Source organism: Gallus gallus, chromosome 3, assembly GCF_016699485.2.
Source record: "Gallus gallus isolate bGalGal1 chromosome 3, bGalGal1.mat.broiler.GRCg7b, whole genome shotgun sequence".
Classification (NCBI taxonomy): Eukaryota; Metazoa; Chordata; class Aves; order Galliformes; family Phasianidae; genus Gallus; species Gallus gallus.
Genome location: NC_052534.1, coordinates 103740101 through 103765966, shown reverse-complemented (window position 1 = coordinate 103765966; position 25866 = coordinate 103740101). Strand labels below are relative to the sequence as shown.

At 44.8% G+C, this 25866-nt stretch overlaps 1 protein-coding gene across 11 annotated transcripts in view; it reads right to left on the bottom strand.

The window, feature by feature from the left end:
* Window positions 1–25866, bottom strand: part of KLHL29 (kelch like family member 29) — a 415168-nt gene that overhangs the window by 40788 nt on the left and 348514 nt on the right. For all 11 annotated transcript variants that reach the window (XM_025149101.3, XM_015285050.4, XM_015285051.4 and 8 more), the window contains 4 exons: window positions 20696–20955; window positions 6422–6620; window positions 3132–3314; window positions 344–524 (listed from right to left, as the gene is read on the bottom strand). In XM_025149101.3, the coding sequence (XP_025004869.1) occupies window positions 344–524; window positions 3132–3314; window positions 6422–6620; window positions 20696–20955 (823 nt within the window). The remainder of the gene's footprint in view (window positions 1–343; window positions 525–3131; window positions 3315–6421; window positions 6621–20695; window positions 20956–25866) is intronic.

Below are 25866 nucleotides of genomic sequence, written 5' to 3'. Positions count from 1 at the left end.
CTGCTAAGACTTCCATCAGTACCAAATTCAAAGGACATTTATTAGTCCATCGAGTTCATTGTATAATCTGTGTGAAGTGTCCAAAGAAGCTTAATTCCTCCCTTCCCTCCCCTGAGCAAACCAACAAACAATCTGGCAGCTCTCGTCTTTGGTTTTGAAACAATGGTTTCCACTGAAGCCTTAAAAGAAATCTAATCCTGCATATTTTCCTCCTTTCTCAGCTGTTATGAAAGCTTATTTTAACGCACACGACACGTTGGGCATGTCCTTTAAAAGGAAAAGCATCCTCTAGCACAGCAAGAAGTCAAAGCTCCAGCAAACCGCCGTTTTTCTCCCTTTTTACCTTTCCACATGGTCAACGTTGCCTGCCACGCCGACCCCTCCGATGGTATAAATCTTCCCGTCGTACACCAGACTGTTATGTCGACACCTGGGGACAGTCATTCGGGACACGAGGTTCCAGTTATCGAGCAAGGACATGTAACACCAGACGTCAGCCAGTGTGACACCTGACTCCATGCCGCCTGGCACCAACGCGTGGATGAGGGGAAGAAAAAGGGGAGAAGTACATGAGCTCCTGGAACGGCAGCAGCTTGGCACACAGCAATCAAAGCCAGTTACAAAGTAAAAACTCTTCAAATGACATTTGACTAATTAAAATAAATCACCCTCAATACCGAGCATCTGTTCCGATGATGCATATCTGTGTCATTTATTCATGCGTCCCAAAGGCTGTTTTTTTTTTTATTTTCATTAGATGACATGAAGAAATCAAGATGTCAGACTTCAAGGGACAAGTACGTAAGGGGATAGACCCTTTCCAGTGTTCATAAATAACTTCCAGTCTATTAAATTACTGCAACACTTGCAAGAAGGTGTTATGAGGCAGAGCCTATCTTGGATGCAAGACACAGTCCAGAATGAAATCTAAATGCATCATACAGTGATGGATCAAAGCGACATATACATGGGCAGAACAGATTCAGTGCTTGCACTGTAGGCTTAATGCCTGATTTTCAAGGACAAAATTCTTATTTATTTTCATTTGCTGATAAATGGAAGAACCAGCTGTACTCTTCCTGCAAAACGGTTTAAGATGCTCAAGTGAAATCACAGCATTATAGAATGGTTTGAGTTGAAAGGAACTTTAAAGACCGTTTAGATCTAACCCTCTGCCATGGGCAGGGCTGCCACCCACCAGCTCGAGCTGCCAGATCCCAACCAACCTGCCCTTGAAGGCCTCTAGGGATGGGGCATCCACAGCTTCTCTGGGCAGCCTGTGCCAGGGCCTCATCACCCCCACTGTGAAGAGTTTCTTCCTTATATCTAATCTAACTCTCTTCTCTTTCAGTTTAAAGCCATCATCCCTTACCCTTTCACTGCACTCCCTGATAAAGAGTCTCTCCCTGTCTTTTCTATGTGCCCCTTTAGGCACTGGTATGCCACAATATATCCTTAGAGCCTTCTCTTCTCCAGGCTGAGCAACTCCAACTCTCTCAACCTGTCTCCATAGCAGAGGTGCTCCAGTCCTCTGAACATCTTTATGGACCTCCTCAGGCCCCACTCCAACAGCTCCACGTTCTTCTGGTGCTGGTCACAGCACTGTAGGTGGGGCCTCACACACTTCTTTTGATGCAATCCAGGATATGGTTGGCTTTCTGCATATGTATATTGGCAATTTTTAAACTTCTTACAGTAGATCACAATGGAGCTACTTATTTCAGGCCTCACTGTCCCCCTTTTGGAGAACAAGCAGGCAAAATGATTTATCTGAGACCACACTAGGAGTCTGCAGTGGAGCCAGGGAAAGAAACAAGTCTCTCAGTTCTGTGGTTTAATGACAAACCCAGGCTTTCTCCTTGCTATTTCACTCTCCAAACCTATAATATGCACTGCGGAGTCCAATACTTTGAGCTTGTAGGAATTCATTCCCATTTCTATTGGTTTCCCTTCCCTTTCTCCTATGTATTGTAACCTTGAGCAAAGCAAAATATCCACTGACTGTGCTGGGTTTCCAGCCATGCAGGACTTCTAGCTCTCCTATTTTATCCATTGAATACCACCAACTCGTTCATCCGAATTCAAGGGAAAGAGCTGAAATGAGCTTTGAATTCAGGACTCAATGGCTTTGGCCAGCAGGTAAAGCACAATCTAAAATACCCCTACGTATTGGAAAGTGCTCCAGCTAAGAATAACTGCAAGTCAGCATCTCACAAAAGCCTCTCTAGAAGGCTTTCGCTCCGGCACCAAAAAAGATCATGGGCAAAAAACGTAAAAAAAAATAATTTCCGATCAATCCTGAGGGCCTCTATGCAGTATTAATGGAATTTAACACCACAGGCAGCAATCTACTGTGGAAAATGTAGTGAGGTGACACCAGAAGGGAAAGGCAACAGCTGTAACCTCTTACTGGTACTGCCTGGTGCATCTCTGTCTTCAGATCCCACACACTTGCACCTCCCTGCTGGGGCTCCTTCCTTCATCCCCAAGCCCCCGCACTCCTGCCATCAGAGCAAGCTGTAGCCTGCTGGCAATTGCTTTTCACCCTCCAGCCAAGCAGAGGTACCATAAGACTGCAAATAACCAGACACTGAGATGCTACAGGCACAGAGTAGACAGCTACTTCGGGAGTTAAAGCCTTTTAAGGAGCGTGGTCTCAGTTTCACTGAAACTAAGAAGATTATAGGGCTAGTGACTACTGTCAAAAGAGAGGTTTCAACAACAAGTACAAGAAATGAATGCCCCTGTAAGCAAATACTGTAAGTGTAGGTCACATATTCAGCAGTTCAGCCTGTCTGTCTCAAATTCCATAACCCGCCATTTAGACTCAACTACAGCCAATATTGTAAATTGTGTTACTATGGCAGTGGAACCTCTTTGCATGCTTGATGGTTGTCAGGCCTATTTTCCTGCCGTTGTGACAGCAAAATATTGCTGTTGACTGCTTCCAGAGAACGCTAGCGTGGTGGAGAAATGGGGAATGATAAAAGCATGGAAATCCCCTTTCCCAACCTCTCTCTCACTTGTCTTTTTTCATTTTATCCCCCGGGAACAACGTAGCCTTCTTTGCTTGTGCTGTCTGTGTTGTGAGGAGGAAGCTTTTCTCCCAGCCCCAAATACTTGCTGCTCACCTGAAAGGTAAATGTTGTCTCCTGCGCTGACCACGCTGAAGAACTCCCGATCATAGAAGGGCAGGCTGGCCAAGGGGTACCACTTGTTGTTTTGAGGATTTAAGCAGGTGACCGCTGTTAAAGCACGTTGGTTCATGCCAATCATCTGACGGCCCCCAACTAAGACTATCACCTCAGCTACGCCTAGGATTCAAAAAGCAGAAGAGCATTGTAAAAAAGTGACACCTCTGTACTAGGCAGGAGCCTATAAAAAACACTCAGCAATCAGAGCAGCTGTGACATATTGTGCATACATCTGTCTTTGTGCAATCAAACCAGGAAGAGTGAGAAAAAATGGAGAACTTGAGGAGATCAGGGGGGGTAAGCATGCCGGGGGTCACTGGGGAGGCAGAACGTCATCTGGACAACATTCTAAAGGGGAAAGAAGTAAAAAAATTCTTCCCATGTAAAGATGTCTGGTAACTTCACCAGTCTTTGGGTGAGACCCACACGTACCAAATCCTTGTTCCACTGAAGGAAATGAGAATCTTCTCAAGGGCTGTGATATCATTGGAGCTTGACTGTTCTCCAGATAAAGTATGTTTGGATTGAACCTACTGAAGGTTGTTCTTCCACAGCACTATGGCTACTTCCACACCTATGGCTACTTTTCTTTGTCCTGACCTTCTTTCTCCATACACTTGTTTGGATAATTTTCAAGGGTCTTTTTTGTGCTTTTCCTGGAGAAACCAGGTTTTCCATATAACACTTCCTCAAGCCCCTAACGGGGGTCTTAATGGACCAAGTGTTAGGAAACACGACAGAAAGAGCTTCTGCTCCATTACAGTTATTAACCGAGATTTATCTGTGCTTGAACAGCTTCCCCAGGCCTATAGCACACAAGGTGTAGAGCAAGCCAAGCTCTCTGCTGGGGCAAATGGACAAAACTTTTGCAGGCCAAATCTCTATGTTTTTTGCTCCCACTTGACTCCCGGCCAGGAATACATCAAATCTGATCCACAAGGTTCTCCAGACTCATCACTGCACTGGATGGCAACTATGGGGTCACAGTTTAACTCTGGGATGTTTTCTGCCTCTAACCCCCAACTGCCAAGTGCTGGGGATAATTTGGATTTAGTGCTTAGCAAGAAGTGTTAAAATTGTGAGGCTCAGCACAATCTGTTGCCAGGAAGGGCAGACTCAGAAGCAGGAGCATGAACTGGAAGGAACTGCCACTTCAGGAGCTCTGCTTGTGGCCAGAGTCATTGCTGTGATCTGTTACGGTGCCCAGCTCAGAGACAAGTGCGTCCAGGTGCCCAGAAGCGAGGCTGACAGCCAGAGAGATCAGGAGCTCCAGCACTGAGCAACGCTTCAGAGGAATGGATTATCACTGTTTTTCATTAGCTCTTTAAAATATATGTATTTCTGTCATTCAAACAAGGTTACTCTCATGCAAGTTATTAAGCTAAAGTGCTGTAGAGTTTTAAATAAATATTTTTCAGTAACAAGAGATCATTATTTTTGCAACATACCAGAAAATCTAATCACCTGAGCACAACATAACTTGATTATAATCAATGACCTCGAGAGGGCATGTGACATGCTGCAGCGAGTCCACAAAGGATGTTTAGAGATCCTTTGTGCCTACGTGAATGCCGCTGATATGCAAAATAACACGATTCTATATAATTAGGCTCTGACCTAAAAAACTATAATCACCCTCTCTTACCCTGCGAGAATCACTTTTCCCTCATCAACAAGCTTCTGGAAATGGTTCATATTACACCTACAATTTTATATACATAAAATAAGCACTTTTCAAAAATCCCTTCAAACATCACGCCATTAGTCGTCTTCAGTGAAAGACTTTTTAGGGTAGATTGTTATTGAAAGTCCTCTACACGTCATCCTTCTGAAAGGTGCCTTGATGAGAGCCTCCAGAAGCAGCAAATGATGCGGTTTGATATGCCATCTCAATGCCATTACCCCTTGTTCTATCACAGCAACCCTGCTAAAGAGTCTGTCCCCTTCCTTTTTGCAGCCACCCTTCAGATCCTGAGAGGCCAATCTCAGGTCTCCCCACAGCCTTCTCTTCTCCAGGCTAAACAGCCCCAGCTCTCTCAGCCTGTCTTCCTAGGAGAGGTGTTCCACCCCTTGGATATTTCTAACGCATGACAGTGCTTCCACATTGGGCACTTGGGTTTTTTTTTTAATGTGCATTTTTGCAAAAAAGAAAATTTGTGCATTCCTCAGATGAGAAACTTTTTGGAGCCCTACAGTTTTCCCTAGATTTTTTAAAGGGATTTTGAAAAGGGTTTTTTTTAAAGGGAATTTATCCTGTGTATCCATTTGTTTTGGAGGCAGTAAACTGCCTGAACCGGTACTGCAAGACTGCAAGAATACATTTACATAGGGCTGTGAAAGTGAGGCTATGTTATGAATATTAATCAGCTGTTCCTTGCAAGAGGTTGAATGGTAAAAAAGCAAATGTTATTATTCACCTCTTCCTGCAGCCAGAGAAACTGAGGCATGGAGGGTTTGATAACAGGACAGTGACGGAACATCACATTGAGCTTCACTGTCTGTCAAAGCTCATAATTCCACTTGGGGTGGAAGGGACCTCAAACATCATCCAGTCCCAACCCCCTGCCATGGGCTGGGTTGCCAACCACTACATCAGGCATCAGCTCAGGCTGCCCAGGGCCCGATCCACGGCCTTGAGCACCTCCAGGGATGGGGCATCCACAGCTCTCTGGGCAGCAGTGCCCTCTCAATGAAAAATTTCTTCCTAACATCTCATCTTAATCTCCCCTCTTTTAGTTTAAAACCTTTCCCCTTTGTCCTATCACTGTCTACCCATGTAAAAAGTTGATTTCCCTCCTGCTTATAAATTCCCTTTTAAATCCAGTTTCAGGAATGTACACCTAAACTCCTATGTCGGACCACTGGGAGAGGCTCCTACGTAGAATGGCCTGGGTTGAAAAGGACCACAATGATCATCTGGTTTCAACCCCCCCTGCTATGTGCAGGGTCACCAACCACCAGACCAGGCTGCTCAGAGCCACATCCAGCCTGGCCTTGAATGCCTCCAGGGATGGGGCATCCACAACCTCCTTGGGCAACCTGTTCCAGTGCGTCACTACCCTCTACATGCTCGAACAAAGCAGAATTGCAAACAGAGCTTAACATTTTGCCAAGCTCATGCTGGAAAGGGAGCAAAGGGAAGGAGCCAAGGTCTGTGCCCCAGCCCTGGGCATGTCCTGGCTGTGCCCAGGTGCAAGCTGGTGCTGCTGAAGGAAGTTTTGTTTTACCTGCAGAGAGCCTGGGCCGGGTCCTCGGCGTCTGCATCTCCTGTCGGGCGTGAGGCAGCATGTGATAACGCTTGGCTTCGTTCACCAGATCCCGGCAGGCCTCCGAAGACTTTATCAGCTCCTCATTGTCAACAACGTTTAGCAGATAGCTGGGATGGATGAAGGGGAGACGCACCACCGCCAGCAGCTCCGCGGCGTACTGCAAAGGGGGAGAAAACAACAACGCGCTGCAGCCTTTGTTCAGCTGCTCAGCATCTCCGCCTCCGTCGTTGCAAGCTGTCCCTTGTCACCCAACCTGCAGACATGTTACCCTTGGAGCTGTCCTGGGGACACGGGTTTTGCACTGGTGTTGGTGCTCAGGTAGGACTGAGGTGGTGCAGCTTTTGGTGTTCTGTTTTCAGGGCTGGATTTGGTCCCAGAGGGAATGAAAACAATCCTCAGAAGGTGGTAACTCGTGTTGTACAGCTGTACAGAGGGCTTTCGGAATAAGAGCTCATTCTGAACACATGCTGAATGTAACACCTTATGCACTGGAGACATGCAGTAAGCTTTCTGAATTAACCTTGAAATGCAGGAGTGATTGTTACATAGCAAATAAAAAAGGAGAAAAAAAAAAAAAAAAACACAAAAAAGACTTTTCTGGCATTGTGGATGTGAAACAAAAGCTGACAAATAGTGTAGATTTTAACTACCACGATGGAATACAGTGAATAACACCATCTTTTAATTAATAGGGTTTATTTGTTGAGAAAACAAATAACGTACTTCTAGATTTTGGAGAAGTCGGACTCCAGAGGGTGCTATACAAATACTGACAGTAAGTTTCATCTTCTATATAAATACATTAAACCTTGGAGGGCAAAGGACATCCGAGCAAATGAAGCTGTCTGTCACTGAACATGGCTTAAAGGAGAACAAACCCCCCAGAGAGAAAACTGTGATCGAAAAACCAAGAGCCCAAACCCAGGTTATTCTTTTACATATGTGTTTCTATCATAATGCACCACGGACTACAGTGAGAAGCTGAATGGGAAAATGTGGTCCTTGAGAAGAAATCCACACAAACAGGAGGCAAGCAAAAGGTGCACAGCAAGAAAAGATAATCTCTTGTAATAGATAGGCATGAAAATTGTGGCCTCCAAAGACCCCACATGGGACTGAGGTCAGCATGCAAACAAATATTCCTGAGGCCCATAGTCCTGAGACACGCCGGGCACTGGCAGCATCTGCTGGCCTGCACATGCCTCTGCTCTTCCAGAAGCTCCTTGGCTCTGGCAGGTTTTTAAGCAGCAGGACTGGCCCTCACACGTGAGAGCCAAGAAGCAGGGACAGGGAAGGGTCGCTGGGAGACAGGAGAGATGCAGCCAACTAATGGGCTCCTCCTTGAGGCTGGCCAGGCAGGTGAGGACACAGTGATGACTGGGACCCCTACCAGGGCTTCCCCTTTCCCAACTCTAATGGAAAAAGCAGGCTTCATTTGGGAAGAAAACAGGATTTCTCTTTCCAGTGGTAATGAATTCACACTGTTTTCCTGCCTGAGAGCCACGTCAGCCTGGTACAAGCTCAATTAGATCCAGCACTTTACCACCCGCAGTGAGCTGAACCCTACCCGAGCCAGCGGGGATGTGGCAGCAGGGAGACGACCGGGGTCACAGGCTGAACGAGGACAGCAATTTTACCTAGGGCATAGTGGTTTAGGTCTAGCTACCCTGCTGCTGTTCAGTGCCAGAGAAGTGATGCAAAAGCCAAAGGAAAATGACAGTGCTTCTCTTCTGAAACAAATCCCCAGTGACTGGTAACCGTGTGGCTCCGTGCTGTACCTCCAGAATGGCACAGGACCATGTGGCTGGGGCTGAGTAAGGCTTGGGATCACTCCATCAGCCCCCGAACCAGGGAAAAAGAGGCTCCTCTCTTTTCCCTTGCTGAAATCCATTTCTATAGAGCTTTCTTAGGTGAACTGGCTGCTCCCTTTCCCCAGAGTGACAAATGTCAGGCACTTGGCTGCAGATACCGTAATGCCCTTAAGCAGTAGGTTGTAGGATAGGGAGCAGTGGACATATGGCAGTGGGTGGCAAAGCTCTGATTTCAGGAAGTGCTTTTTTTAAGAAGGTTGGGGGCGTTTAACCTTACAAGGGAGCCAAGACGAAACGTGGAATCGGGACACAGGAATAATGCGGATAGCAAGTATACAGGGATGAGCCAGACAAGCCCCGGCAGGGAGGTTAATCCCCATCACAGGCTGCTTAGGAAGCAGAAAGAGCTGCTGAAGGGCAGTTTAAATAAAGTTGTGAAATATACACACCCACAGCAGAGCAAGCAACTTCCCTTGGTGCTGCAGCATCTGTGAGAGCAGGGCTGTACAAGGAGCAGCTGTACCACGAAGAAGGATAAAGCACGGGCATAGGTGTGCGCTGAATTAGGATGAGGGGTCCAACAGGCACCAGGATGTCCCAGAGGTTGCTTTAAATTCCTATGTCTGGAAGAGAGCAGGGCTGGGCAATTCCTGGACGAGTCCCTTGCCCCCAGGTTGCCCACAAGAAATGATGCATCACTGCTGCATTAGCATGGTGAGCTCTTCCTCCTGCTCGCCCACCTTTCTTTAATTAGATAAGTGAGAAAATATGATTCTGTTTCTCTCTATTATTCCCCCACTCCTTTCTCTCCTCCTTTGTCTGAGCTTGTGGCTTATTTTGAAGGGGAATAATAATTAGAACATGTTGCTCCCTTTCATCAGCTTGAAAGTTAATGCTACGTAGCAAAACCCATGTCACTTTTCACTCGTGCTCCCCCCCCTGCACAACTAGCCAGGAAAAGCTCTGTATATGTGTGTGTGCATGCATGGCCATGTGCAGCTGTGATTCAGTCGTCGTGCTTCGTCCCCGAAGGCATTAAGGGTACACATAATAACAGTGTTTTTTACCAAGGGATTTGAAGAGTACGTACCATCGCGTTGTCTTTAGAAGACAGGAGAGGCTTTTATACACCAATGGCTTTTTGCACCAGCTCTTTTAAGCACTATAGTCAAGGGTGAATTTCATTTAGCCTCACTGATTTAAGAACATTCAAGTGATTTAGGCAATCAGCAGCCTTTTTCTTTTGGATTCTCCCTCACAAGGCTTCCTAGCTCTGTCAGCTATGATTGTATTAAATATCCTGCTACTATTATCCTTTTCATTTAAGACTAGAATAAGCACTGTAACGCATTTCAACCTCCTTACCATCTGTTATTTGCTCTCCATTTTTGTCTTTCAGTTGTTCCTTATACAGCTATGGAATGCCTATGGTAGCTCCTCATATTACTGTTTTTCATTACAACAGCAGAAAACCTGCACAGTGCACTTTGCCACATTCTGCAGGCAACAACCTGCACTCCATGGAGTTGCAATTTGTGCCTGCTTGTAACCCTGAGGATATTTTCTTCTCATACTGGGATGCCGGACAAGCTGAAATTGTTCTCAGATCTTTGTTGGGAGTCACTTATGAGTGGTCTACAATCTGCCTTGCACACCATAGAGACCACATAATCATTAAGGCTGGAAAAGACCACTAACAGCATCTGGCCCAGCCATCAACCCAACCCCACCTTGCCCACTGACCATGTCCCTCAGTGCCACATCTCCATGGTTCTTGAACACCTTCAGGGACAGTGACTCCACCACCTCTGTGGGCAGCCTGTGCCAACACCTCAGGTCTGATGTAAAGAGATATAATTATGCAATAACCTAATGAATATATTGTATAAAATGCTAGGGAAGAGTCCGAGCACTTCCATGGCATGGCTTTTCAGCTGTTTTAAACCTCAGCATATGTCACATTGGATCAAGGGAGCTGCTCAGGTTCTGCAGAATATCTAGTCCACAAATGCAGTGCTGAGTAGTGATGAAGCTGGACTCCTCTGTGGTCCTTTTATGGCCAGGGCAATCCTGCATGGGCTAGGGCACCACTACCACAGGAGCAAAGGCTTTTTGGAAAGTCACAGGGAACACAGTAGAGCAGTGACTTTGGAGAGATGCTGTATGGCCAACCTCAAGGCACCTATTGCACTGATAGCAATTTTAAGAGCTGAACTGAAAGCAGGATCTTTAAGATCCAGACTGCAAGCACAAGGGAGAGAAAAATTTTAGAGATGATCTTATTTTTCCTTAATTACCTAAACATTTGGGGGTGAGATCCAGATGGTGATGGGGTTTTGGTGGGATCAAGTGTACCCTCAGAAAGTTTGCTGATGACACCAAGCTAAATGGTACAGTTGACACAACAGAAGGAAGGAAATGCCAACAAGAATGATCAGGACAGGCTTTAAAAGTGGGCTCACATGAACCTAATGAAATTTAACAAGGCAATCCCAGATATGAGTACAGACTCGGAGAAGAACTCCTTGACAGCAACCCTGCCAAGAAGGAGTCCTGATGGTCAAAAAGCTGGACGTGAGCCAGCAGTGTGCTCTCGTAGCTTGGAAGGCTGACAGTATCCTGGGTTGCATCAACAGAGGGGTGGCAGCAGCAGAGAGGTGATTGTCCCCCTCTCCTCTGCCTTTGTGAGGCCCCAGCTGGTCTACTGTGTCCAGGTCTGGGCCCCCAGTGTAGGAAAAATGTGGAGCTGTTGGTGGGTCCAGAGGGGGGGCACAAAGATGATCAAAGGGCTGGAGCACCTCTTGTATGAAGAAAGATTAGGGAATTGGGCTTGTTTAGCTTGGAGAAGAGAAGGCTCTGCGGAGACCTCATTGTGGCCTTCCAGTACTTGAAGGGAGCTTACAAGTGGGAGTGGGACTGACTTTTTACATGGTCTGATAGTGACAGGACAAGGAAGAACAGCTTTATACTAGAGAAGGGGAGACTTAGGTTGGATATTAGGAAGAAATTTTTTACTCAGAGGGTGGTGAGGCGCTGGCACTGCTGCCCAGAGAAGTTGTGGGTGCCCCATCCCTGGAAGCGCCCAAGGCCAGGCTCGATGGGGCCCTGGGCAGCCTGGGCTGGTGGAGGGCAACCCACAGCAGGTGGTTGGGACTGGATGATCTTTAAGGCCTCTCCAATGTAAGTCCTTCTATCATTCTATGATCCAGCTCCAGTTTCAGACTCCTAACTGGCTACATACATACATGTAATTGTCAGCTAGACATGTAAACTCATGTTATAATTAACAGTCATCTAGTCAAAACACTTAATGCAGTCCTCACAGCAATTGCAGCTGACTGAATGCATCACACACCGGGGGAAGCAGAGTATCAATGTCCCCTTCTGGCCTAAAGCTGTGAGTTAGCAGCTCCTGGCAAAGGGACAGCATGCCTCAGAGCAGGCCTCAGACCATGCCACATTAATGTGTCTGCAACAAGATGCCAGCCTAAATTGGAGGGTGATTAATTCGCCTGTCTGGTGGGAATTTCTGCCCCCATTTGCCCTGGGCACCATGCTCAGGTCACAGCCACACTGTGAGGAAGCCTACCTTACCTTGGGTCAGTGCTGACTGACTGAGAGGAATATTAAATCAACACAATTCACTATGGATTGAAATTGAACTTTTTGGGTGTTTAGACTCTACGATAACCTTTTCATTCTCACGCGGAAGCTACTCTCATCTTGGCAGGCTGGCCAGACTTAACCAAACTGGACTACAAAACAACTGAAGACTGGTTTTATTCCAAGCTGGTAGTTTAAGTGGGGATATTTACTTTGCTAAACTTTTTTGTGGCATTTCTCCTGCTCATCATAAAGGCATTACAAATGCTTGCAAGTGGGCTTTATTCTGCTATCTTGTAATTCTCAGTTACAAAACCCTCTTCAGTATCACATTAAAAATGATCTTTTTATTCTCAAATCTCTAATCCAGTACAATCCTCCCAGGTGTTCTCTGAAAGGACTCTCCGTGTGCTCCTGCACAGGCTTGAGCTACAACAATGTGCAGTTAGTTTCAAAAGGAAATAAGTTTACCGCTGCAGAGTCAAATTTCCTACTCCTTAAGTGTTACAGTGGAAAGCTCTCAAGATTTTTAACATTTTTGAAGCAATGCCCAGGGAGGTTAAAATAATGTTTCCCCTATGCCTTATAACTCATCTGTCTCTCTCGCTTACTGTTCTTCCTACAAAGGTCCCTTTGTGCTACTTGCCCAAAGAAACATGTTTAAGCCAGAAATAGAAATAAAAAAAGTTTGATTACCCATGTTAAGGTAGGGGTTTGCTCCAATAAACTGCTGTTTCAGCAATTTGTGTTTAAACTGAGAGTGCTTTGAAACCTTAGAAAGTAGGAACATATTCAATTCATCTGAGAGCGACTGAGGAGATTTACATCGTCCCACGGGACAATGGATTCAGTGGGGACCTCTGTGAAAGGAGAATGCCATCAGGGATGGTCTTGAATCACAGAATGGCTCAGATTGAAAGAAACCTTAAAGACCATCTAATTCCTACTCCCAACAGCTGAAGCAGCACCAGCTCCCTGCTGCACGAAACTTCTTCAGATTAGCAGAGGGCACTCGAACTGCAAAAATAAATGGCAAAACCCCCAGATATGTAGATGCCAACCTTTGGTTCCCACCTTGCAGTGGGGCAGTGAGCTGCCTAGCAGAATGGCTCCAGCCTGGTGGCCCAACTGGTTTGCCCTTCCCAGAAATAGCCCTTTTAGGTTGTATTTTCATGGCACTGCTGTGCTATTTGGCAATTAGTGTCCTTGCTTTGATTCATCTAATCCCTGGGTATTACAATGGAACGCTCTGTTTTCAATAACCTCTTGCACATCCATATATCCAAGGTCACATACAATCCCAGCCTAAGCTCTCTGGTGTGCTTGGTATTTATTCATCACCCGTACTTACTTCTTGGAATTGCAGTGTTTCCTTCAAATTAAACCACAGGGTCTGCTAGCATGGCAGCTGACAGCCTCATAATATGCTGAGAGAACCATGTGGCAAAAAACCTGGTTTGCAGCGCTGGGCTCACATGGTGACTCGGCAGGGGAACGCCACTTGTATAAATCTGATGCCTAGCAAGAAGAAAAGAGCAGCCCTTCTGTCTTTCTGAAATAAGGTTTCAATGTGACACCTTTGTGGCAGCACAGCTGACTTAACGCTGTAATGTCATCAGCGCTGCATAAAGGGAACTGCTGTCCTCTTCTCCAAAATTGTATACAAAGCAGCACACAGGCAGGCATTTCTAGCAGTAATAGAATGAGATTTTTTAATTTATTTTACGCATAGAATCACAGACTCATAGAATGGCTTGGGTTGGAAGGGACCTCAAGGATTACCAAGTTCTAACTCCCTTGCCATAGGCAGGGTCGCCAGCTGCTCGATCATGTACTACATCAGATTGTCCAGGGCCCCATCCAACCTGGCCTTAAACACCTCCAGGGATGGAGCGCCCACAATCTCTGGGCAATCTGCTCCAGCACCTCACTGCATAGAATCATAGAATAGAATATCCCAAGTTGGAAGGGACCCAACAAGGATAATCAAGTCCAACTCTTGGCTCAGTGCAGGACAATCCTGTTGATCATCCAGTGATGATCAGAGAGCTGCAGCACCTCTCCTGTGAGGAAAGGTTGAGGGAACTGGGCTTGTTTAGCTTGGAGAAGAGAAGGCTCCAGGGAGACCTCATTGTGGCCTTCCAGTACTTGAAGGAGCGTATAAACAGGAGGGGGAACGGCTGTTTATGAGGGTGGACAGTGATAGGACAAGGGGGAATGGTTTTAAACTGAGACAGGGGAGGCTTAGGTCAGATATTAGGAGGAAGTTTTTCACCCAGAGGGTGGTGACGCACTGGAACAGGTTGCCCAAGGAGGCTGTGGATGCCCCATCCCCGAAGGCATTCAGGGCCAGGCTGGATGTGGCTCTGGGCAGCCTGGTCTGCTGATTGGCGACCCTGCACATAGCAGGGGGGTTGAAACTGGATGATCATTGTGGTCCTTTTCAACACAGGCCATTCTATCATTCCATGATTCTATGAACCCAAAAATCAGACCATATACATAAAGATAAATCATTAATCTCTCACAGCTGGAATTTACCTGATGGTAAGGCTTAAAAACCCCTCCATATTACCATCTCACTGACTGAACTCTGCCAAACAAACACTCTAAATTCCCCCAGAGGTCACTGCAATGGTAACTGACATTTCCTACTCAAACACCAGCATATAAATAGATGCACCGCAAAAACATTCTGCCAACAATTCAGTGGCTGAAGCTTGTAAGAAACTTCCCAAAATCCAATGAATTCCTGACACATGGAGCCCTTCAATACACTGATGCAAACACTCACAAGCAGTAATTCTCTGAAATGCTTCTTGGCTATGGCACAAAACAGCTTTCTTTCTAGAGGTTCTTGCACAGTACATGGGAACGCAGCTGAGCACACAAGCTTCTTGCATATGGATGTCTTTGCAAGGTCATTGCTTTAGCGAGAGTTGAAAAGCAGTTTGTAAATACATTGGAAAATAAGTTGGGAAAGCCACAGAAATTAAGAGACTGAGAGGTCTGGGGCCAGGGAGCTCCTTAAAATGACTGGGCATGGTGGCGACGAGTTGATGGTTGGACTGGGAGATCTTAGTGGTCTTTTCCAACTTTAATGGTTCTATGAATTTAAACTTGTTAGAAATAATTTAGTAGGTATTCGGTGACCGGTATCTCTCTTAAAAAAAATAATAAAAATTAATAGATTAATGCAGGAGGAATTTAATGAACTGCAAACTTCACCCACATATTCTTTGTGGATCTCCTCTGCTTTTTTATGCTGCTTCTTCCTCCCATGTATTGCTAAGAGCATGTTCCTACGCTGATTCTGCTCCTGCTGCTCCCTTTTCTTCTCCTTCTCTAAGCCTGTACGGACTCTGAGTGTGTCTGACTGCCACTAGGAAAAGCTTCATTTAAATCTGAGCTCTTTGAGCAGCCTGTCCCTGTGAAATCACAGTGGTTACCGCTCATCCCTTGCGTTTTTCACTTTCAGAGAAATTGGAGCTTCTTGCACTTTCATTATGGCATCTTTTTGAATTCGTCTGCTCTTCCCACAAATGGATTTCAAAGCATTAGGGTAGTCGGGGCTTTTCAAAGGAGTCTAATTGAACTGTAATAGAGTGTTAGTGCCTAATTCACTTAGGCTCCCTTGGAAGCCGTGCCATTCATACTTATTCCAGCACTGCTTTCCTGAAGCTTAATGCTCTTAAGTACATTTATTGATCAATTAATTTCCTATTATGATCAACTTAAGCGATGTGAACATGCTGGCATTATGTATCAGTGTTTGAATAGATCACTACCTCCTTGTCACCACAAAATTGTGCTCATTCCCTCTCTGGTTCCTCCTAGTCTTGGAGTGTGTTGGTCTTCTGCATAATGTTGGAGACTCTGTAAGATTTGCATGATGAATTACGCTGCCATCTTAACTGCAGACCAGAGATCTTCAATTTGCTCTCTCACAGTTACCCACCTGCTTCTCCTCCACAGTTTCTTGTCTCCTGTCAATTCTTTTTAATTGTTAAAATACAGCTCACTGGCATTTTTTAAACATTTTTGAAATACATTTTCTTCTTCTCCACTTTTCTTTACCCTCACTGCCGCATAGAGCGCCTTCACGTAGGTGTTGTGTTTGCTCAGACTGATCTGCACGGTCTCAACTTCATCCCCATGGTCCTACAGCTGTCACACCCTCCTTGTACCCTCCCAGACAACTCCTCTCCTTTGGACTTCAAACACTTACAGATGTTTATCCCTCTTTAGCTGTCATTAGGCCAAGTCATGCATATTCACATCTTTTAATCTTTTTTTCTCACATCAGTTCCTTCTCTCTTCTAATCATTTGTGCTGCTCTTCTCTAAATTACCTCCAATTTGTCTACGCATCTCTGGTTTCCAGGCACCATGAAGATGCTGTTTAGACAAATCTGCCTCTGAGGACACAAGTTCATAGAAGGCTTTTTAATGCCTTTATGGCACAGACATTTCTATTTGCTGCTGGACATTGTGATTTTAAAAAGGGCTTAAAAGCAGGCACACAATTACATCCATGAAGAGAGCATCAAAAGGTGACTGCCAATGAGCGGAGCCTCTGCTCTGTCACTCATGGCTGCAGTAACTGCCACTCTTCCAGCCATAAACTGCTCAGCTTGTTGAAATGTTTGTCCGCTCCTCACATCTTGTCCTTCCTCAGGGGGAGAGGGAAGCTTCACACAACTAGGCACCTTGTTTTCATAGGCTTTCTGTTATTAATAGGCATGTTGCTGTGTTTTTTATGTTGGAGAAAACAGATACAACTTTGGACGTGAAGCAGAAGGTGGGAAAGTTTCTCGTGAGCTTTGGTCTGTCTGTGCTGTGGGCAAAAAGCAAATTGCAGCATATCCAGCACCATTACATCTTCCTGTTCCACACTGACGCTGGGCACAAATGCAGTATTTCACACCTCTGCTGGTCATTAGCATTGGTGGACAATTACAGCTCATTATCATAGAATCATAAGGGTTGGAAAAGATCTCTAAGATCATCTAGCCCAACCATCAGCTCATTACCCATGCCCGCTCATAGAGTCATAAAGCTTGGAAAAGACCAGTAAGATTATCTAGTGCAACCCCAACCCATCCCACCATGCCCACTAGCCATGTCCCCAGCTGCCCTATCTCCACAGTTCTGACTCCAGCACCTCCCTGGGCAGCTGTGCCACTGATTGAACATGGATCTTCCCAGCAACCTGTGCAGAAGACATTGCTTCCCTCCAGTTTATAGGACAATAAACAGGGGAAGAAAGGTGAAACAACCTGTCCAAGTCCACACAGACAGTGGGGGGATGCATTCAGGTTCAGGTTGGGCCCAAGGGCCCAAGGTGCCCAGCAGGAGCCTTTGCTGGTGTTTGGACGGCTCAGACCACGTTGGTTTTCAGACAGTAAAGCCTCCATTACACTATAATTTTTTTTTGCATGAGTTTGCCATAGTTGTAATAAGCTTATCAAGGGGATAACCGCCAGGATAAACCCTGCAATCTTGTCCATCAGTCAGTGAGAGGAGTAAATAGAAAAATAGTAAATTCAGCTTTTCCAGATGTGTCAGCTGGCTGCAGGCTTTCCACGCAGTGACAAGCAATCAGGAGCAATTCCTGCAACCAGCACTCTGCGTCTGCTGGCACAGGAAATTACCCAGGTATTCAGGACCTCACATCATGGGCTGCTTCTTTTGGTGAGACCGATTAGTCGCGACTGCACTCCGAGCATCACTAAAATAGCTCCATAAACGTTACCATATGAGCCAGCGTGCTCCTCTGATGCACTGGATACAGCTATTTACCAAATCTTAGCTTAACACTTATGTCATTATCTGCACTGCTTCTCTGTCTTATGTAGCTGGATCAGCAACCTTTAGAGCACTGTTATTTTTTCTTTGTAACAAGTCTAAGGTGCTGTTTCTTTGCAGCACCACAGAGCGCTTTTCTTAACACCGCAAGACCTCATATGAGAACAATTTGGGGAATTAAAAGCCAGACAGAGTGTAGCTTTTCGACTAGCTTTGCAGACAAACTCTGATTTCTTCCCTACCGCTGCCCTCCAGTCTGATGGTGAAAGACTAACAAAAGCAAAAAGAATCTGATACTCGAAGAAGAGCTTTTAGAAAGGCACAGAAGCAGAAGGATATGTAACTCAATGCCCTTCTGTGAGAATGGGAGAGAAAATCCCCTCCAGAGAGGCCCTTTCAAGGGGAACAGGACAGGCAGTGACACGCACATTGCTGTAACGGCATAGCTCAAGGTGCTCTGGTGTGGGGAATGGCCATGTTAGCTTCACATAAGGGGTGAGATGTACCCTCAGGTGAAGGTTCACACTATGGGTAGCCCATTTCCAATGCCTCGCCACTCTTTTGGAGAGGACATTTTTCCTAATATCCAACATGAACCCTCCTGGCACAACTTAAAACCATTACCTCTTGTACTACTGCTGTTATGTGGGAGAAGAGGCCAACCAACACCTTGCCACAACTTCCTTTCAGAGAGTTGTAGATAAGGTCACTCCTGAGCCCCCTCTTCTCCAGAAGATAATTCTTCTCTTCTGCTTGTGCCAGAAACCTGCCTTTGGGTGAATTGCTGTGCTCTAAAAAAGCTGTGAAAGAGGCACTTAAATCACCTGAGTCAGAGCTATTAAGAATAAAAACCCTCTAATGTGACAGCAGAGCTTGGCCTGTCAGGTAAGGGCAGATGAGAGGTGTGAACAAGGTGAGGGTCCTGGAAACCCAGGCCTCGAGAGACTTAATGACTGATGTCTTACCCAAGTGGGCTTTGGGCTGTTTTTGGCTAAAACTCTCCAGCAGCCCTCCCCATAGATCCCACCAGCTGGCTGCAGAAGCACAAACCCTATTGCTGCTTTGGTGTCCCCCATGTGCTATTTTCTGACCCTGAAGAGAGAAAGAAATAATTGAGCGAATCCATCTCACCAAACTGTGAATAAAGTCAATACATCCATGTACAGCTCTTGCAAGAAAGTCGAGCCTGCATCTGCTGTTTCCATGGTTGCTCACACTGTAAAGCTTATGGGAGTTGGGCACTTCCTGACATGGCGGCCCTTGCTGCACATCAAGCACAAATTTTCACTCATCATCTTTATCTGAAATAAGATTATTTAGATCCTTCTTTCTTCCAACCCGCCCTCAGAGCTATTTGTTTCTGAGTACTGAAAATGCAGAAGTCATTTTTGTAAAGATGGTATTTTTCATGGTAAGTACGAGCTCCCACTTTTAGAAAATAAGTACCTATTTAACTAAGAGCTTTGTAATAGATCAAGCAGTGCACAGAGTTAAAAAAAAAAATCAACCAGAAACAACAGCCATCCGAAGAAACTGGTTTAGTGGTAGGGTTGGACATGAAAATAGTTATCTGCATGGTATCTTTAGCAGTAATTTATTCAAGACCCTCATCTCTGGATAAATACAGATTAAAAATTAAAAGCCCTTGTAAAGTTATGCATGAAACCAAAGCACCACAGAGAAATTTGGAGAGGCAAATAAATCTGTTCTGCAGAAGGTGAAGAGAAAGGAAGGGAACTTGGAATTTAAATACAAAAACAACACAGAAAACCAACCCAACCACAACATGAAAGCAAGAGAGGAGGAGATGGCGGTGGTGGAGAAACCACCACTTAGAAAATAAATTCATAACATCACCGCAGCAGGGCGCAGGAGGAAATATTTTAACCATCAATTTTGAAAACACAACCCAGACCGCCTGATGAGTGACACCTTCTGTTTGCACCAGGCAAACTGACTCCTGCTGCAAGGTTCTCGTGCTCCAGCCCCTGGGAATAATCCCCAAGTCTGCATTAGTTTTGGAGCTCAGAGCTGCATGGAGCTGACTGCTGTCATCAAATGTTAAGCAAGCTGTGAAATACTCCATAAAACTGTGTTTTTCAATGCCAGCAAGAGCCAAGAAGTGGTTCATTTCAGTAAATCAATGATATTGTGTAGATGTTATAGGTAATAACAATACCAGGTAATACTAAAAGGCACCTCCAGCACGCGCACGAGGTGGATGGAGACTGGCAGTTCCCCAGCACAAATTCTTGCTGAGCTACATTACCTGCCCACACAGGACAGAAAAGGTGGAGAAAAGCCCTTGCCAAGGTCAGTCAACATGTCTGTCCTCCAGAAAGAGAGATCTGGGGTTCAGGCCACCACCCCCAAGAATTTCAAGAGCTTCAGGCTGGAGTCTTTTAATGGCCAAGGATACCCACAACCATCAAACAGTCACTGATTTTAGCATTTATCTGGAGACAGTGCTGGGTGAGGTAACACACTTAGTTTCTTGAGTAGAGGGCAGACGGCACAGCAGAGATGGTTGAGTAAGGCTAACTAATAAATATATAACACTCAGGGGGTTATCTAAGTGGCTGATAGAAATTCAGAATCACTTGTTGTGTGCTGAAGCTACACGCATTCAAGACGTGCCATCAAAAGAAATACTGATTTTCTGATAGATTTTTATTTCCCACTGTTGCTAAAATGCATCCTCTTCATAAAGCAACATCTTCCACAACTCTAATCCTTCCTGATTTATCTATGACCAAGCTTGCAGCCAGCAGCTTGAAGCCCTAGCTTTGTACAATGCATGTCACAAATGAGATTTTGACTCTAAATGATCAGATATGGGGATCAGATTGTGAAATTACTTAGATTTTGTGCATAGCCTGCATTCCCTTTCTCTTTTTTTATCTGAATTGCCCATCCTATCTCCTTCTCATCCTCACATTCACGGTGATAGTTTCTATTTTAGAAGCATTTACGGGAATGGAGCAGAGTGAGGCTGCTGAGATTATTTTTACCTGAGCTCTGATTGCAGCGTCCTTCTTAATCCACTTTATCACTGTTTCATACACCAGCTCCTCTGCTTTGGTGTTCAGGCTGTCATTGGACATGTAGGAAATGAAGTCGTCTTTCGAGATATTAAGGATCTCCTCTTGGTTTGCCACCTCTGGGAAAATCTGCAGGGCGTATGCTTTGGCCATGTTGTATAGTTCAGTGCACTGCATGGCTTCAGCCATGGCTAATATTCCTAAGCAGTTGCTAGCAGTCAGCTGTTTCTCTAAAAGGAACAAATAAAAGGCAAGTGAGAATTATTAAAAGCAAGATTCACATTTTTTCACTGAGCTCATGAAAAAATAAATGCCACGGACAGAACTCCAACGCTAATTAATTTCAGGGAGTTAATTAGAAGCAGCACCCTGGATTTACTTCAGGACTGGGGCTTAATGCAGAAAATCAAAGTCTGTCTAACAGCTGAACTGGGGACTGGGAGAGAAACGCACTTTCTGTGTTTGCTTTTTGTGTAAACCTTCGTGCACACTGGGAAAACCCACTGACATAATACCGTCTCGGGCTTCCCAAAGGACAGGAATCCAGCCAAGAGACTCCTGCTATTTCTACCGCTTACAATGTTGCTTTAAGACACAGCAAAGATGTAAACGGCAGCGCAGACACTCAAGAATAAATGCAAACAGCACCGAGGACATTTCTGAGGATGCTGCAGTCACTTTATGGTAATTTTTGCCCTGTTCAGCTACTAAGCTACTTCAAATAAAAAAAAATCCCCCCCTTTTACCTCCCCCCTTTTTTTTTTTTCAAAGGAACTTTGTTGCTGCTGAATGTGATGACATCCCTTATGCAAAACACAGATTATACCAACGCCTTCTGTTAAATGTTGTGTAGTGAGTTTCAAAGAAAATCATGCACAGAGGAGACAGCATTATCTCCTACCCGGCAAACAGAACTAACAGCACAGTGTGTAGCTTTGTGTTAAAGTGTGCTACACCACACATTTGACTGTACTTTTTTTCTCTTTCAGGAAAAACCCACCAACTTCAGAAATTCATAAGAGGAACTCGATTTTTTTCTCAGATTCTGCTAAGCAAGCCACTATTGCTATATTCTGTAAGATGTAAGACAGAAAAAAAAAGAAAAGAAGAGAAAATAGAGGGGGAGACAGAATTCATTAGAATCATAGAATCATAGAATGGCCTAGGTTGAAAAGGACCACAATGATCATCTGGTTTCATCCCCCTGCTATGTGCAGGGTCACCAACCAGCAGACCAGGCTGCCCAGAGCCACATCCAGCCTGGCCTTGAATGCCTCCAGGGATGGGGCATCCACAGCCTCCTTGGGCAACCTGTTCCAGTGCGTCACCACCCGATAGTCTGCATCAGGACTGGTGGCAGAGTTCTGTGCTGCCAGAAAAAAAGTGCATCCCATTTGGACAGTGTCATAGCTCAGTGCATTATTTCAGAGCACTGGAGAAGAATGTCGGATAGCCCCAAACCTCTTGAAGCACAACTCCCCTCGCACTGCCTCCACTGGAAATGCTCAGTGATTTGTCCCTACACTCAGATTCTGCCTTCACCAGATGTAAAACCTGCATGCTATCTATACGTGGCTTTTATTAAAATGGGATTATGACCCTTTTTTTTTTAACCTGGTATAGCTCGAAGACATCCCCTTCTGTGTGTGGGTTGTTGTTTTTTTTTCTTTTTTAATAAAATCATTTTTTTAAAAATAATTTATTTTCTTCTGCATATCTAACCATCTTGAAAGAAGGCTATCTCATTTTGCATCAGCTGATTGTGCTGACTGCAAGGAGCCCATTTCCTCAAGCACACCGGAACAGCGGCACTGCTTTCTGTCAGTAGATTTTGTCACTCACAGCCTGCCCAGAGACAGGCTGCAAACTGATAGCTGAAGCACAAAGCTCCCAAAATTTCTGCTTTTCCAATAAAAGAACCAAAAATCTCTTCAGAGGCCTTTGGTTCTGTCTGTTGGCACCAGCTTCGTGTATACGTATGGCTGTGGGTAAAATAATCACCTAACAGAGCCTCTCATCACTGCTTGGCAAACCTCCAAGTCAAAGACAAATTTGACACTGCCCCACCTCATCCTCGTAAGGTTTATAATCAAGGAAATAATCAGGTTTGACTCATTGTGCATCCATTTACTAGCACACAATGGAAAAGACCTGCAAGAATGCATCTTTCCCTTGGAGGGCCTAGCTCTGCCTCTGTCAGGACAGATTCTCGTATCTTCCCCAGCTGAGCCTGAAGCATGGGGCAGAAAAAGCACAGCTTGCAGCTGATTTCTTCTCATCTGGATAAATTTCTCTGACTCCTGTATTGTTGTGTTGATGCAGCCCTGGTGCAATATGCAGCTCCACATATTGCTGCAGAGATTCACACCTTCTTCCCCGAAACTGCTTGATGGATGGCAGGCCCAAATGACATTTTCCCTGTCTGATTCAACAAGTAGTGTAAAGCCATTCAGAGTGAGGTCCTGGGGAGTTGCAGACTGTGGTATATTCAGGAAGCTGGTGATGCAGTTCTTCATGGTTTAGCACTTTTGAAGAGGTGAGTATCACAGCAAGGTGGGCACAATGATGTTATTTAAGATGAAGACTGGCACGTGAACTGGTGAAACTCATTCCAGTGGATTGAGACAGAAGTTGGGGCAACAGCTATGGGGGTATAGGGAAAATCTTCTCATGAACTGAAGAAACACACCCTCTGTTTGTTAATCTGGGGCCAAGATTGATCTCTCTCCATTCCAGCTGGGTCCAACTCAGTAACCACAACAGTAGCCTGTTACACTCAGAAATGAACAATTCCAAGAGGCAATTTATCTGATAATATTTTGGATCTCCACTTCAGGATGAGCAGAATCATGCCCTGCCAGTGCCTTTTACTCTTCACTGACTATAAAGGAAGCCTAAATGGCTGCTTACCTACAAAATCCCATTACATAATACAGCCAATCCCAAGCAATCCCAGAGGTACATCCAGTCAAAAGCAAACAGGACAAAGACAGCTAAGGACCAGTTCTGCCCCATCTGCTGCTGAGCCATTTTTCTTTGGATGCTGATGTGGTTACAATGATCGCTGTTTTTGTCACAGTGACACTTGACTTGGAACAACACATTTTTGTGGAATTTCACCTTGAATTCATTCAGAACACGACTACTGAGACAGCATTCAAGGACGGTTTGTGACAGAAATGGCTTTATCGGCTTTAAGGATATCAGATGTAATATAGCAGGTTCTCACTGGTAGGAGTCAGTGTTGGATATCATATTTGTCTCCATGTAATATTGCAGATCAGCAACAAGTATTCTCCACTTGTGTTACGTGCAATTTTGGAATCATCTACTAAGTCAGCATGAGAAAACCAGCCAGCAGATTGCTAAGATTGTGCTTCTTAAATGGCAATGAATGGAAGAGTGGAGATAAAGTCCTCTAGAGTAGATGGTATGTCAGAAGAACTACTGAGTGAGACTATGGTAACAGTAGAATGGAAGATCAGTGGTTGGCACAAGATCCCTCTGAGTGCATTTAGTATTTCACTTAGAGATGGTTTCTAGATGATGACTTAGATATCTTCAAAGTTAGCATAAAACCTGCACTTCTCAGCATACACTGTGGTCATTCTGATAGGGATCTTATTTCTTTCTCAGTTATTTCTGCCAATGTCAAAAGCACACAAACACAAGCAAGATGTGGAAGATTTATGGATGCATTCACTGTCCCAAAGATTTCAGTTCTACAGTGAGAATGTTCCTTTTATCTCCTATCTCCAGAAAAGGTTCATGCTCTAGTTTCTCCAGCACTGGCCAATGTGGTTCTCCATTTGGCTGGAAATTCTCTACCATGGATAAACAAAGATTACCTGCAACATTTTCTTGAATTCGTAAGAACCATAAAAGCCTATTCTACCATTGGGTGCTTATGTCCATTAATGGAGGTTACTGGTCCTTCATTAAGCTTTTCTCATAGCTCCCACTCATTCCCTTTGTACGCTTTGTGCTTTTCTTCCAAGACACTGAAGACAGAGCTCCTGCTCTTTCCTCCATGAATCTAACAGGTTCCACCAATTTCTTTAGACTTGAAGGAAGCATAATTGTAGACTTTCAGTGACAGTTAGAAATGCGAACTCACAGTGTGTTCACTCCTGCAATGGGGGTCTCTCCATCACAGCCCAGACTGTGGTACTGATGGACCTCCTGAAATCTGAATTGAGCCACGACTGTGATGGTAGCATCATTTCATTGTAAAAGAAATACGAAAAAAAGAAAAGAAAAATCTCTCAAGTCTTAAGCCATATGGGTAGAGGAAATACCTATGATGTCCTGACCAGTTTGCAAACATTTGCCCAGCTATCATATGGCACCTGCATGAACTTGTCAGCATTGTTGCATCAGTTGAGAAACTGTTGTCACTTTGCATGGTCTAGACAAAAGCAGAGGAGACAGCATGTGTGAAGGAGAGAACATGGCTATAATTAGCCTAGTGAAGTTGGTTAACAAATCTCTTACTGAAACGGAACAGTCATCTGAGCACGTTTGCAACAGGTTTCTACCAGAAAGTGTGAATAGATTCAAGGTGCCTCTGCCCAGAGCAACACTTCTGGAGATGCTTGAGCTGTATGGACATTATCCAAGGAGGATCCTCCTGGAGACTCACTGTTTAAAAAGGATGATCCAAATTTCACCTGGGATGTTGTTATGCTGTGCACAACAGGCCAATCAATTTCTTTTTTTTTTATTTTCACTTATCCTTCCACTTCTCTTGCAGTTTAGACATGATTATATATGAGAGAGGATCACTCTATAATCTTTAATCTGCCAGAAACCCTGGAAATCCCTACCCCCCCCCCCATTTTTACAATACTTCTGCTTTGCTGGGAGGGAGCAGAAGTGGCTGGGATGAAAAGCTACAGAGAAAGCAAAATGCTTTTCTTTAATTTTATTTTTACATGGCAAATGCTATACTATCTCTGCAGTGCAATTCAGTCACAGCTATAAATAAAAATAAGCAATTACACTCCATGAATTCTCCAAATGAGAATACAAAATTCCAGCGACTCCCCATATATCACTGAACTTATAACCAACTCTACTATTTCACACCATAACATGGTTCACTGAATTCAAATATTAAATATCGGAAAGGAGAAATCTTA